At 60.1% G+C, this 14,255-nt stretch overlaps 2 protein-coding genes across 2 annotated transcripts; one reads left to right on the forward strand and one right to left on the reverse strand.

Moving 5' to 3' along the window:
* Nucleotides 1–6,363: 6,363 nt before the first annotated feature.
* GPHA2 (glycoprotein hormone subunit alpha 2) lies at nucleotides 6,364–7,035 on the forward strand. Its single transcript, XM_007944979.1, has 3 exons — nucleotides 6,364–6,514; nucleotides 6,661–6,845; nucleotides 6,934–7,035. The coding sequence occupies exons 1-3, from the start codon at nucleotides 6,364–6,366 to the stop codon at nucleotides 7,033–7,035; spliced, it is 438 nt and encodes a 145-aa protein (XP_007943170.1).
* Nucleotides 7,036–7,870: 835 nt separating this feature from the next.
* Nucleotides 7,871–14,255, reverse strand: PPP2R5B (protein phosphatase 2 regulatory subunit B'beta). Its single transcript, XM_007944794.2, has 13 exons — nucleotides 14,057–14,255; nucleotides 13,331–13,527; nucleotides 12,692–12,793; nucleotides 12,456–12,548; nucleotides 12,179–12,309; nucleotides 10,814–10,873; nucleotides 10,604–10,712; nucleotides 10,029–10,082; nucleotides 9,904–9,954; nucleotides 9,673–9,792; nucleotides 8,639–8,766; nucleotides 8,313–8,414; nucleotides 7,871–8,018 (listed from the first exon to the last, which is right to left on the reverse strand). The coding sequence occupies exons 1-13, from the start codon at nucleotides 14,253–14,255 to the stop codon at nucleotides 7,871–7,873; spliced, it is 1,494 nt and encodes a 497-aa protein (XP_007942985.1).

The raw sequence follows: 14,255 nt of genomic DNA on the forward strand, positions 1-14,255 counted from the left end.
AAGCCACGGCGAACAAAGGCGCTGTACCCTGCGAGATCATGGAGATGATTGCCGGGAACAGAGCCGTTCCCTCACTCCCTACCCTTCCCACCTTCCTATTCTTGGTTTGACACATCATCTCCTCCAAGAACAGTGCCCACAGCTTCTTACTCAACATAATTACCTTCTCAAGCTGATACTGGGTTTAGAAACGACTCTGAGCAAAGTGCAGCCCAACCAGAAGGAACATGTTTATTGATTTTGACTCAAAGCCCAAAGACAGTCTCCATTGCAGACCCTGTTCCCTGAGCACAGGTTTCTCCTGAATTAAAGTGATCACAGTGGCTCTCAGTGTAAGTCACTTGAGCTGGAAAAATTGAATTGCCTCCTACGGTCCACTGCTTAGTATTTTTTCTGCCCTTTGGGGGAAGTTGGGGTAGAGGATCACAGCATGGATCATGCAGGTCTGAACACATTAGGAGCTTGAGCAAGGACAGCTCAGACGAGTACCGCACATACCTGCTTAGGTCTGGGGGGGCGATGGGAGGAAGGGCGAAGCCGTGCCCTCTGGCAGTTCGGGTCCGATGCTCAGAGACCCAGCCTCTGGGGCGAGCAGACAGATGGCTCGGGGTGGAACCGACCGTCATGTACGTGGCTCTTAGGCCACCTCTGCTTGGCCTGCACCGGAGGCGGATCTGGCCCTGAGCCTGCAGAGGACAGCCTAGTGTCAGGGTGGCTTTCCACATAGTCCCCTCTGTCTTATTTCAGAGGCTGTAAAGTCTGTCCTCTCTTAGGACTCGCCTGAGACGTTCTCCCTTGAGATTTCAGGGAGCATGGAAGTGAAAGTAGCTGGCGAGGGCAGCTTTCCATTCAGAGGACACCTCTGTCCCCAGGCCTTTGCCTTCCTGGTTCCCACTGCCAGCCTCAGGAGATGCTTTCATTAGGGCCACTCGTCACAGCAGGATTTAAGCCCCAAACCAGAGTTGCATTGAGTTTGTAAGAATCATTCCTTGGAGCTAGAAGCCAGAGCTGGCCCAGGCCCCTCAGTCCCATCTCTGCCCTGTCGAGGAAGGTGAGAGTTGGTCTCCTTCCTCCCCAGAGTCCCCTGTCCCTTTGGAGGGATGTGGCATGGATGGCGGGCTGTGTGGTCTGATTTGAGGGGTTTATGGGGAAGCCGCCCTCTTGGCCTAAAGCTTCTGCTAAGGATGGGGCCCACTCTCTGGGGGGCTGGCCAGCCTCTGCCTCCCACACCCACCCTGACAGGCTGTGGCCTCTTCACAGCAAAACACCACGAGAGACTCCCAGCACGGCCGGGTGGTTGGGCACTCAGGTTCCGGCTGCGGGAGGGGAGTGGCCAGTTGGCAGAGATCCCCGAAGACAATACATGAACCATGTTTCTGACCAGCAGGGTGTTCACTGGAGAATGTTCTGGGCTGGGAACCAGGTTGTAGGATGTCTCCTAGAAAGTACAAAGGGAGGCCCCTGGAGCGTTAACAGGAGAAACAACCTGCTGACTGCGTTGTGCTGGCTTCTCGGCCCCCAGTGCTGCTACCCCTCGCTCTGGTGTGGTGGTTATATTTACTCCTCAGTGGCAGCCTGCCTTGTACATCATGTCCCTGTCTAGAATGCCCGGGCACACTGATCCTCTCCTCACCCCCGTTACAGCACGGCCCCACTCGGGTGTCATGTCCCTGTGGACCCTGCCTTCGCTCACCTTGCCTACCCTGCAGCGGCGCCCTCCGCGTTCACAGCCCGCTGCGTAGACCTGTTTGTAGCCTCACTACACTGCCGTGTGGTCTGTGGATCATGGTAACTTCTACCCCACAGGCTCTACATTTCTCCCAGGTTAGGGTATTTTCCTCTATCTCCCAATTTCTGCAACCTCACTACCCCATCCTCTGCAGTAGTAGGCAGTCAGTAACATGGAATGGTGACTGAGCCCAACTTTGTTTGTTTTCGGCTCTCAAGTCTTACAGTTCGGAAGGGACAGTGCTTGGGAAGCTAGTGGAGAAAGAAGATACTGTACAAGGAAATGTAGGACCTGCTGGGCCATCCAAGGCCCCGGCGCTGGCATGAAGCCAGTGCACCAGCACCCAGCATGAGGCCACCGGACTGCCCAGAAGCAAAGGTCAAGATGTCTCTTGGTCTTCTTTTCTCAGAACAGGGAAAGGAAAAGCCAGCAGGAACGGCAGGAGACCCCAGTGTTCGACAGCAGTGATGTCCGGGAACAGGGTAGGTGCCAGGGAATCCCTGCTCCCTTTCCCTTAATATTAAGGAGCTCTGGTGGTGCAGTGCCTAAGGAATACGACTGCTACTCAGAAGGTTGGCAGTTCAAATCCACCAGCCACTCTGCAGAAGCAAGACAGGGCAGTCTAATTCCATAAAGATCGCCGGCCTCGGAAACCCAGTGGGGGTTGTGTCGAGTGCACATTGACTGGATGGCAGCGGGTGTGGTTCTGGTTTTTGTCCCCTTCATGTTGCCCCTGTTCCCTTGCTCTGCAGTGAGCCAAGCAGCACAGAGCTCTGAGCATAGACACACTTGGTGCTGGGGAGGGACCTGCAGCCTGCTCCAGTCAGCCGGCCCCAGAGCCACAGGAGCCCCCCGCGTCCCACAGGGGGAAGGGTGGCAGTGCATGCCCCACCTCGGCTTCTGTGGGGGGGATTGGTGTTTCACACTGTTTCAGGGTGGGGGTGGGTTCCACGGGAAAGCTGGGGGCACGTGTCTGCCTCTTCTGTCTGCTTAGAGAGTCACCTCCAGGAGTCCTCGGGGCGTTAGTGTTTGTTGAAGGTGAAGATGGATGGTCTCCAAGGGCTGGGACTGTGCGGTGAGCTTGACCCTTCCAGCCCCTGCATGGTAGCCAGCGTGAGGCGTCCCTCTGCGCTGCGGTCCCTCCAGCAGCAGGAGTGGCAGCAGTGTTTGCCACCACGTAGCTGTTCCTTTTGGGAAGACATAGCAGCTGTGATGGGAAAGATTTCAAGGGCCGGCCTGTGAAGATCCTCTGAGGTCGGAGTAGCAGCTTCCTGACCTGAGATGAAGCTGGGAGGGTCGGAACGGCCAGTCCACCTGGCCTCAGACGAGCCCTGGGCTGAGGCTGCCCGTGGCTCCTGTCTCTGCGCCCTACATGAAAGCGGCCTGCAGCCTGCCACCTTGTTCTGCCCGTGTCTCTTCCTTGCAGGTTCTGAGTGCGGGGACAGCCAGGCAGGGCCGCTGGCTCCATCCCCGTCACCGCAGCGGAACAGTCCGCCTCCACCCAGAGCACCCACAGCGCTAAGGACCACTGGCTTCTTTGGGTTTCTCAGGTAGGACAGCCTTCTCTCTGGCGTCAAGCGGCGGTCCGGGAGACTAGCTTCAGGGCCTGCTCCTTGAGTCTCTTGGAGAACTTGGAGTGGACAGCAGATCACCCAGAGGCTTGTGACCCTGCCCGGGATAGACAGCGGGAGGGAAGGTGACAGCCAGACCTGACTGTGACTTCAGCGAAGACCCTGTCTTACGATGTTATCCAGCCCACCCCCACCCCGATGTGCCCAGCGCAGGGCCTGGAACACGGGCTTCCACCAACCCAGCTGGCCCAGAGGCCGTTCAGAGGGCACGTGGGCCTCGAGGAGGTCTGGGGCTGGGAGGTTTCGCTCCTCCCTCCGGATTTGGCGGTGTCTGCAGCTCCCTGTGTAGAGCTCAGCTCTCCGTAGCTCCCCCTCCAGAGCAGAATCTAATTTGGGTGCCTTTTGAATGCTGTTCCGGTCTCCAATTTCCACTCAGTGGTTCCCCAGAGCCCAAAGCCCCAGCAGCGGAAGCGCTAAGGGCCGCAGGCCTCGCGGAGCCCCAGCTTCTCCTGTTCTCGCCCCTGCAGCACTCTCTTCCCGTTCAGCTATTTCTTCCGAAGGAGCAGCCCGTGAGCCCGCCTTCCTGCTGCACTGCGTCCTGGAGAGAGGAGCACCTCCTGAGGGGCCCGCCTACTCCGCCCCCCTTAGGACAGCGCGGTGGGATGTGGAGGATGAGACCCTGGCAGCCGCCCCTCTCGTCGGTTTGTCTTGGCCTCTGCCCCTTTATCATCAAGTGTTTTTCCCCGAAAAGAGAATGGAACTTGAAAATGTTCTGGTCTGTGAATGTTGCTGTCCTGAGGGCCCGTTTAGGTCTTTTGCCTGTAGCACTTAGGATCCTAATGACAATAAATTATTTATGAAGAGTTATTGATTGAGGTCAGTGCCTTAGAGAGAGAGAGAGGACAAAGGGGCCCTCGAAACCTCCCGTAGGTCCCACCTGGGTAGGTGGGTCCAGCACCACCCTCAGACTTCTGACTTCCCTGCCGAGAGGACGGGGATGGGGTACTGCAGGACTTCCGTCCTGAGCCCTGGTGACCCTTGAGAAGTCCATCCCTTCACCCAATTAGACCCCCCAGATGTAGGCGCTCAGTAGGCCCCTATCTGTCAGCCCTGCTGCGAGACCAACACGTGCGGATCAAATTGACTGGGGGAATGACTGGTTCTGGAGAAGCCAGACCCTCTGACCTTTGAGTGCAGGTCACTGGAGGGCTCATCTGGGACAGACCTGTGTGGCTGCAGAGGACCCAAATAAGACATGGACATTCAGGGGAGCCGATTTTAACTCAGAAAAAAGGAAGCCGTTTTTCAAAAAATGTATTTTGTTGTTGAGGACATGCACAGTGAAACCCACAGCAGCTCGGCAGTCACCACACCTACACGTACGATCCATAGGTGGCATCGACCACACTCTTCGAGGCGCGCAGCCGTTCCCACCCTCCTCCTCTGAGGTGTTCCTCCCCAGGTAACCTAAGGCGTCACTCTGTGACTGAGAGACGGCTGTTGTCAGGATGGGCCACTCTGTGTGCTGAGAAGTCTCGGAACTGGGAGCTGTCGGTGATCCCATGACCAGTGGGTGGCCCTGCCCTTGATGGGGAGAAGGGGTGGGCCGGGGTGCGTGAGGACACAGGCCTGAGGCCGGAGGGTCCGGAGGGGAAGACCTGGAGGGTGAGAATTTGAGGATTAGGGACCGCAGGAACACCAGCTCCTGTCAAATGGTGCTGACACCCTTTGCCCCATTGTCCCAAACATGGTCTGCTTGACAGAGCTGCTGGGAGGCTCAGCTCAGCCGGGAGGGGGACCCCCGTCTTGACTCTGACTGGCTTGCAGAGAAGCCGTGGGGCCGCGCTCTCCTCTCCGGTCCTGCCTGTCTCTGTGCAGCACCAGGGAGTGGGAGTTGACAGTTGACAGACTGCAGCGCCTCCGGCCTCCAGCTCTGAGCAGCCCTTCTGAGCGGGTCGGGAGGCAGGGCCGGAGTCACCACGCGCCCCTCCCTGCCCCTCCGGCCTCTGCTGCCCGGGTGTCTTCTCCCGACTTTCCACATCCTTGCCCCTGGCACCACAGATGGACGGCTGCAGATCGGGATTTGAAATCAGCCCTGACGTCGACCAGCTGTGTGACTGTGAATGCCTTTTCTTCCTGGAGCTGTAGTTGGCCCACCTGTAAAATGGGAGCCAGATCAGGTTTCCTGGGGTTCTGGGGAGTCAGGTTCCATTATTCAGGGACTAGGGGGACCCTGCAAATAGGAGCCCCTGCATAGCTGACACACAGGATGAGAAGTCACCCTGTTGACACCATAACAATGAAACTCGGAAGTGGCTTTGGGGACCCCTCTCTTTCTCCCTGACCTGCCGTCAGGCCCATCTCAGGAGACCCCACTGGTGTGACATCTGTGTCTGTAAGGGTCCCCTTCCCCAGGCCCTCTCCTCTGCAGGGCTGGGTTTGGTATTTATGATGATGAGGGGCGACAAGGCTCTGAACAGGGGTGCGTCCTGCCCACGTCACATAGCTGAGAACAGAACCCAGGTGGCCCAGGCCCGTCCCAGGGCCCTGACCTCAGGCGGCCGTCTGGACAGAAGGGAGGCCCAGCAGTGGCCTGCGGAGGATCCCCGGGGAGGCCAGCCTCTCCCAGGTGGGGTTGCTCCGGGGCCTCTGCGGGGGTGGGGGGGGACAGGCGGGAAAGCGAGCTCCATGGGGGCGTGGCTCCCAAACACAGCAATAAAAACCCGGAGCAGGACTGGCACCCGCAGGAGACCAGCGGGAGGCCCGGGGAGACTCAGACTCAGCCCCTCTGTTCCTGGAAGTGGTGAGCGGGCTCAGGCTGGAGGGACTGGGAGGCCCGGAACCGCAGAGTGGCCGGCAGCGAGGTGGGGCCGCTGGAGGAAGATGCTGGCGCTCCAGGGGGTGAGGGCTGTTCTCAGGGAGAGTCGTGCACAGTGGGTGGCACCATCCAGGGACAGCCGCTCTCACACAGCCACCAGGGCCACCACAGGCAGACACATCACACCCACAGGGAAGAGACAGCCATGCCCAGGTGTGCCTCGCCAGCCCTCTCCCCTGGAGCACATGGCACTGAAGACCCAGGTGCAGGCAGACCCCCTCACTGTGCTGCAGGTACTCATGGCGTCCCCCCAGACCCTGCTCCTCAGCCTGCTGCTCCTGGCAGTCACTGCAGGCTGGGCTGAGGCGGCCGCCGTCCCAGGCTGCTACCTGCACCGTGAGTAACGTGGGACTAGAGAGCCAGGGGCGGCTGGCATTGTGGGTGGGAGAAAGGAGCCGATGGCCTGGCCCTCTGGGCAGGCAGCACCCTACTGAGAGCCTCACAGAGGCACAGACATGCTGGGTGCATCTCCCCCCCGCCAGCCTTAAATGTGACCGTGCGGAGCGACCACGAGGGTACCTGCCAGGGCTCCCTGGTGGTACAGGCCTGCGTGGGCCACTGTGAGTCGAGCGCCTTCCCCTCCCGGTACTCCGTGCTGGTGGCCAGCGACTACCGCCGCACCATCACCTCGGTCTCAGAATGCTGCACCATCAGCAGCCTGAAGAAGGTCAGGAGGGGCCAGGCCCGTGGGGGCATGAGGTTGTGGGGAGGGGCGGGCTGGAGAGCCCCTGACAGGGTGGCCTCCGGTCCCACAGGAGAAGTTGCAGGTGCAGTGTCCAGGGAACCGGCGGGTGAGCATGGACATCTACACGGCCAGGGCCTGCCAGTGTAACGTGTGTCGCTTCGCTCGCTACTAGCCGCCCTCGCCTGTCCTCCTCCCCCCGGGGTCCCGAAGACTCCGGGGTCCCAGCCTGGCCACAGACGTGCTACAAGGGGTTTTCTAAAGGCGGTTTCTGCAGCTCTCACCCTTTAAGATTCTAGGATCGTGACCTCCCAAGGAGGAGGGGTTTTGCCCCTTCCCCGTCTTGCAGCGCCCCTCTTCCCTCTCTGTCCCCCCAGCTAAATAAAACGAGCAGGTGCAAGTTTCTCTTTATTGAGTCCACCCCCAGCCAGGGGAAGGGGCTGGACCATGATTACTGTGACCCCTCCCCTGCCAGGACACTGGGAATCGGTGCCCTCACCCCTCCCCCTGCCCAATAAATAAAAAGGGGACGCAGACGTACAGGGCGAGGGAGGGAAGGGAGAGCGGTGCCCCAGGCCCAGGACCGTGTCTGTGGTGGAGGGACGTGGGAGAGAATAAATAGACCATGGAGCCCATGGGGGGTGAGGAGGACCCCGCGCCGGCAGGAGGTTGGGGCAGGCGTGGGGAGGAGCCCCCCTGCCCAAGGCCGGGAGCTCTGGACCCCAGCTTTGTGGGCCATGCAGATCCCGGCTGGCAGCCCCCTGGTCAAGCTTGTCCTGGTCAAGTCCTGCCACAAGGGCCTGAGAATTCTGCTGCCAAGACCACCATCCTCCTTCTTCTCCTCCTCCTCCTCCTCTCCCTTGTGAAAGCTGCCCTCTTGGGCCAGGCGGGGTGCCCTCGGAGCCCATCTGCCCAGGCCGGGGGTCAGTGTGTGTCTCTGGGCCCTGGGCAGGAGGAGGGATGGAGGAACCGCAGGCTCCGGGCTTCATGCTCCTCTTCGGTGGGGATCTCTAGCTCTGAGCCCCGGTGGCAGCCACCTGGGGTGTAAGCCGCTGCAGGGGGGCCTCCTTGGCCCCCTGGGTCCCCTGTAACCGGCGCAGTCGTAGCTCCTCCAGCCCCTGCCACAGCTCCTGGCGTTCACGGGCCTTCTGCTGCTCTCTGCGGGGACAGGGTAAGGCAGCCCAGCTGCAGGAGGAGGACAAGAACGGGCCCCCACTGCGGGCAGAGTGCGCCAAGGAGAAGCCGGCCCCAGCCTGCAGCATGGCCCCGGGCTGAAGCGGGCAGCGTGGCTACAGGGAGTCACAAGAGTTACCGGAGGAGGCAGTGGGCAGTGGGGCCTCTGTTGGGCAGGGACAGAGGGAGACAGGACCCCGTCGGATCGGGGGGGGCCTGAGGGGGCCTGAGGATCCAGTTCCTGCTCCTCCCCTCCCCCTGCCCAGCCCCCACACTCACTGCTGCTTTTCTAGCTTGTAGGAAGCTGTCAGCTCATCGAACAGTTTCCCATTCATCTCCATGAAGGTCTTAAGCACGTTGTAGATCAGAGACACAATGGTCCTGGGGGGGGGGTCACAGAGCAGATGAGAGCAGCTTCACCTTGCGCCGCACCTGCCCTTCTCACCTGGCTTCTGGCTGACCAGCCCCAAATCCAACAAACAGTTCCGTCTCCCTGGCCTCTGCACCAACGCGTCAGCCGCCTTCCCACCCCTCTGCAGCTTAAGTCCAGGGTCCTGGCTGGCCCGCCTGGTCGTGGTCTCTGTGGGCCAAGCCCTGGCACTCACTGATTCCAGTGCTCTTTGGAGACCTGGTAGAGGGTCCCGAACACAGCAGGCAGCACCGTGTGGCAGTTGTCCTCAATGAGGCTCAGGATATACTCGTTGTTCCAGAAGTACAGAGCCCGCTCCGCAACCTGGGCCGGGCAGGGCGGCACGGGGAGAGCCTAGGGTCAGCTACCCACACCCACCCCCATTCCAAACCCAGGGCTCCTATCCCCCACCCCCCATCCTCAGGGCTCATCTAAGCCCTGGAACCTTCAGAGGCAAATCCTAGGTCCACTGCAGACTGGCCACCAACCTCGGGCAAGGCATTCAACCTCGGGGGCTCAGTTTTCTCATGTGTGAAATGGCTTCACAGGGCTATTGCAAGAATCCAATAAAATATGGGGCCTTGTGCTATTCAATAAACTAAAGTATTAGAGTTACTGGGAAGAAGAGCTGACTTTTACCAAGGTATGGTTCCTAGGGAGCTCTGGTGGTGTCATGCCTAAGGCATCTGACTACAAACCAGAAGGCTGGCAGTTCAAATCCACTAGCTACTCCTTGGAAGGAAGACTGGGCAATCTACAGTAGTGATACTGCCTCAGAAACCCAAGGAGGGGTCGCTGTGAGTCCAATCGGGACAGAGTCTGCACCTAGGAGGCCATGGGCAGCAGCCAGCCTGGACAGTGTGGGAAGCCTGGCTGGCCCTGGGATGAGTGAAATGTAAGGGCTGTTAAGGGGAAAGGTGGTACCACTGCCCACACCATTCAGGAACATGCTCAGGAGCTCTCCCACCCCCACCCCTGCCCTGGGAAGAGAGCCCTGTTGGCCCATTTCACACGTGAGTTAGTCTAATCAGATTCCGAGGGGTGAAGTGACTTGCCCAAGGCCCTTCAGCCAGTGCATAGTACACTTGAACCTCAACCCTGGGTCTCCTAAGTCTGGCATCTCCCCATCATCGGACCCAGCAGAGGAAAAGCTGAGGCCAGAGGGAGCTGTGTCCGGTCAGCCGGCCAACGTTCCCGAGCCACACGCCAGCTCCCGTCCCTGCCCCATACCTGGAAATGGGGGCTGGAGACACAGCGAGCCACCTGCTTAAAGAGGGGCTCCTGGATCTTCACAAACTGGGAGGGTTCGATGACATCCAGAATCTCTTCCATCTCCCCTAGAAACATCACCTGCGGGGGCGGGCAGAGGGCAGCAGCACTCGCATCTCCCCCACATGCCTGACGGCCCACCACGCTGGGTCTGCCCGCCCTTCCAGTGGGCATCAGAGCCCTCCTCTGTACCTCCTTCTGGGTGCAGGTTTTGGGCCAATACTTGAGCAGCCCCCGGATCACCTGTCGGAGTGAAGGCAGAAGGGAGTCAGACCTGCAGAGGCGGGGGCCCACCTGCCCCCCCCAGAGGTACTCACGTGCTCTGTCAGGGTGGCATCCTTCTCCAGGAACTGGACCACACAGTATGCCAGCTGCGGGGTGAGGGTCGGGGGAGAGAAAGAAGACGGGGTCAGGGAGGACCGGGGGCCAGGGACTGGCCGCCCGGGACAGTCGAGGCAAGGGCTCACATTCAGGATCGCCAGCCTTTACTGAGCACCTGGGCTGGACCTCAACGCAGTAAGCATGCTGCACAATGCTGAGCCCACAGGAAACGCTCAGCAAATTCTTACCAGCTCTGCCCAGAGTTTTGTTAGAGAATCATACAGGCCAATCTATGGGACTGGAGGAGGGCAGGGAGGGAGAGGAGGGCAGGGGGGAGCCTCCCAGCTTTTCCCTGAGATCAGCCCTAAAGGGCCAATGGGAATCCTCCAAGGGAGAAAGAACGAGTTGGTAAAGAAACGGACCGAGGGAAGGGGTCCCTGAGCCAATGGCCCCGTGTGGCTGGGCCCTGGCTGTGGAGGAGGCGGGGCAGCAGGCTGGCCAGCAGGGCCCCATGCAGCTGCTGCCCCTGCGGGGCATGCTCCCTGCTGGCAGGGCCAGGCCTGAGCCTCACCTGGGCGTGAAAGACAGACAGAGACTTGACGGAGTGCAGGGGGATCAGGACCCGGACGAGGAACTGCTTGTGCTCGGTCTTCAGGGGCAGCGCAAAGCCGTTGATGATGCTGTAGAAAGAAGCAGAAGAGAGAAGGAGGCTCAGGGAGACGGGCCCCCAGTCCCTCCTCCCAGAACCCAGATGCGCCGGCTCAGGCCCAGGGAGATTCACCTTCCCAAGATTTCCAGCAGCTCAGCCACACCGTTGAAGTGTTCCAGCTCATAGATGAACCTGGATGGGGCAGAGGGGGTTGCAGAAGGGGTCCCAACAACCAGGGCGGCCCACCCACTCTTCCCTCAGCCCAATGCCCCTGTTCTCAACCCAGTGCCCAAACCAGGCCCCTCTGGGTTCTCCACCCAGCCCAGAAACACCCTTCAGCGCTCAGCCACCTTCTGCCACTCTGAGTCCCAGCTCAAACCTCTCCTCTAGGAAGCATCCCAGCTCATATCCCGACCCCACTGTCTGGTCCCCATCCAGTCAGCAGGCCCTTAGCCTACATCCGCCACTCCTCACGCCTGTCAGACAGAAGAATGACAGGCACTCAGAGCATCACGTCTGCCGTGCATTCTTGAAAGGATCTCAGGATGGAGGGTGTGCTGGACTCATCGTTAAAAAAAAAAAAAGCTGGTGCTGAGTCGATTCTGACTCACAGCGACCCGACGTGTGTGAGAGCGGAACTGTGCTCCGTCGGGTTCAGGGCTGATGTCTGGGAAGCAGACCAGCAGGTATTTCTTCCAAGGTGCCCCTAAGTGAACACGAACTGCCAACTTTCTGTTTAGTATCAAGGACCTACCTGTGTACCATCATCCGACTCCCAGAGCCACGGTACAGACGAAGCAATGAGGCTTAGAACTTACACAAAAGTGGGCTGTACTTAAACGAGACTAGCCCCAAAGTGACCGAGTGAAGAACTGAAGGGATTACGAACTACTGGAGGCCAGGGTTCATGTCCCACGTCTTTTGTAGCTAGTAACAGCCTAAGCTAACATGAGAGAATCCCTGCCCCAGACCAGCAGCTGGGCTGAGCGCTTTCCTGTTTCACCATGATGGCCCGGCCTGTGTCTGAATTAGCATGGTCGTTATCCCCACGGAAACGAGTGAACTAGGCAAGAGCTTCCGTGAAAGCTCACAGACCAGCTAGGGGAAGAGGACCTGGCCAAGTTCACCCAGAATCGGGACCCAAAGTCAAACGCAGGCCATCTAGTTCCAGAGCCACGGGGTCCATGCACCAGTGCTCAACATTCGTTTGCAGAAGAATCTTTTCTTGGGTCCCTACGACCAACCATGACAAGCCTCAAGGCATAGATCCTGGGCCCTGCCACCGACCATCGCTGCAAACCCCTCTCTCAGCCTCCATTTCCTCATCTGTACAATGAACATCCTCTCTCCGATGACCTCACAGGTTTTGCACAGTTAACATGCAAGGAAGACCTCGGTAAGCCAGAGCTCCAAACACCCGCAGCCCAGGAGTCCCTGCCTCTCCTCTCCCGCCTGTCCTGCAAGTGTCTGCCGGCCGGCCTCGCAGCACACACTCACCTCAGGAAGATGTGGTTGCATTGTTTGCGGATGTAGGCCCGCAGCCCCAGGAACTTGCCATACACCCGGTGCAGGATGGTCTTCAGATACTCACGTTCCCGGGGGTCCTCGCTGTCAAACAGCTCCAGGAGCTGGGGGAGCCAGGTCAGGGGTCAAGCAGGAGGCCAACCGCAGGTGGTAGCTTCCATTGCTTCCATTGATCTCCACCCCACCCCCCCAGAAGGCCTGCCCCTGTCCCCCGATGCCTTCCCTCTCCAGCCTGGGCTCCTCACTTTACCATCAGGACAAACTTTTGGTCCACGTATCTCTTGGCCACAGAGGGCTGGAAGTCTGGGCTCTCCAGGAAACGCAGGAAAAACTCATAGACCAGCTGGGGACGGGCCACAAACACAAAGGTTCTTTCAGCCTCCCGCTCGCCCACCCCGGGGCCCTCACGTGACCCCAGGGCTTGCACCTCTGCGCCCCTCCATCTCCTCTGCAGCTCAGACCCCGGCCCTTCCCAGCCCCTCGTACCTGCAGGTGTGGCCACGACGGCTCCAGATTGGGCTCATCCTCTTCAGGGTCAAATTCAGGGTTCTCACTGGGCGGCAGGGTCCGGAAGATGTTCACTGAGATCTGAGAGGTAGGGTCAAGGTCTTCAAGGAGAAGCCATGAAGACGGAAGCCCCAACCAGTGTCCTAAGGGGTCAACCCCAGCTCCTGTCAACTGCACAGTGGCTCACTCCGGAGCCGTCATTAACTGGACACCTAGTGCTGGGGACCCGGTGGAGGAGGGCACCCCTCCCATCTAGGCAGGTGCAGTCCAACAGGAAAATGAGGTGGGAAGCAGCTCCACCTATGGGCGCTCTGGGAACATCTCGACATTCCTGAGCACTGAGAGAGGGCTCCGTGGAAGAGGGGGCATCTGAGCCAGGCCATGGAAGATGAGAGGCAGATGGAAGGGCATTCTCTCCAGAGAGAGCAGAGCAAAGGGGTGGAGGTAGGACAGACCCAAAGGCACCGAGTGGCCAGGAGCCAGGTGGCAGGGGGGCACCAAGAATGGACTGTGAGGTTTATTCCCTGCACAGGGAACCAAGAAGACTCCCACCATGCCCCTGAGCCCCCCTAGAGGCTGGGTGCCACATGCCCCCCGGAGCCCAAAGCCTGTGCTTACCATTCGGATGATGTCTGGGTACACGGGCTCAATGAGGACGCCCCGGGTGCTCCCCACACACTCCACCAGCTCGTTGAGGGCCGCCCGCTTCACCTCCTTACCCTTCAGGTCGGCCACACAGTCCAAGAAGTCAAACACCACCCCGCACTGGGCCAACTTGCGGCTCAGCAGCTCGTGCAGCTCCGAGGCCGGCACATCTGGGGAGCAAGGGGCCCTAAAGCCATCTGACCCCAGCAGAGAACAAACAGCTCCCGCCCCAGCCTGCACTCCAGGGGGCCGGGGGAGGCAAGGGGCGGCTCCTTCTCCATCCAGTCCTAACCCAGGACCAGAAGCAGCTGGTCTGTTTCCAAGGAAGACCACAGCCCTGGGGGACCTCTCTCTCACTGTGGCACCCTAGGGTCCCCTCTGGCTAGGACAGTCAGACTTTGCGACCCAGGCTGCCAGCGATGGCAGGAAGCCAGCTGTGAGCCAGCTCCAGGGTCTCAGGGGCTGCCTGGGCTGCTGGTGGCCTCCTGGAGCCCAGGCTGCGGCCCCACCCTTGGCCCTGGTCTGCCCCCCAGGGTGGGGCCACAGGCAGATGCCCCACCCCCAGGGATGACAGGCCTGTCCGGCCATGCGTCAGCAAAGAGGGCTGGAGGGCTGGGAGAGCAGTGGCGTCTCAGGGCTGGAAGGGGCCCTCGCAGCCCGGGTCACCCCCTCGGGGCTCAGGGCTGCCCTGGCCCTCACCTTTGAGCAGGGGCAGCGGCGTGAGCTCTTGCTGGTTACTCTGATAACGGAACTGAGAGGAGCTGTGGGAGCGCCGGGGCCGGGCCCTGCGCAGGGAGCGGCGGGAGAAACCGTCCACCTTGTCGGGCGGGGGCACAGGCGACAGTCCCGGGGACGAGGGGCTGGTGGGAGTGCTTGCGGGGGGCAACTTCGTCTCCAT

The sequence above is a fragment of the Orycteropus afer genome, unplaced genomic scaffold (assembly GCF_000298275.1).
Source record: "Orycteropus afer afer isolate SDZICR_OR568_19922 unplaced genomic scaffold, OryAfe1.0 scaffold00130, whole genome shotgun sequence".
Lineage (NCBI taxonomy): Eukaryota > Metazoa > Chordata > Mammalia > Tubulidentata > Orycteropodidae > Orycteropus > Orycteropus afer.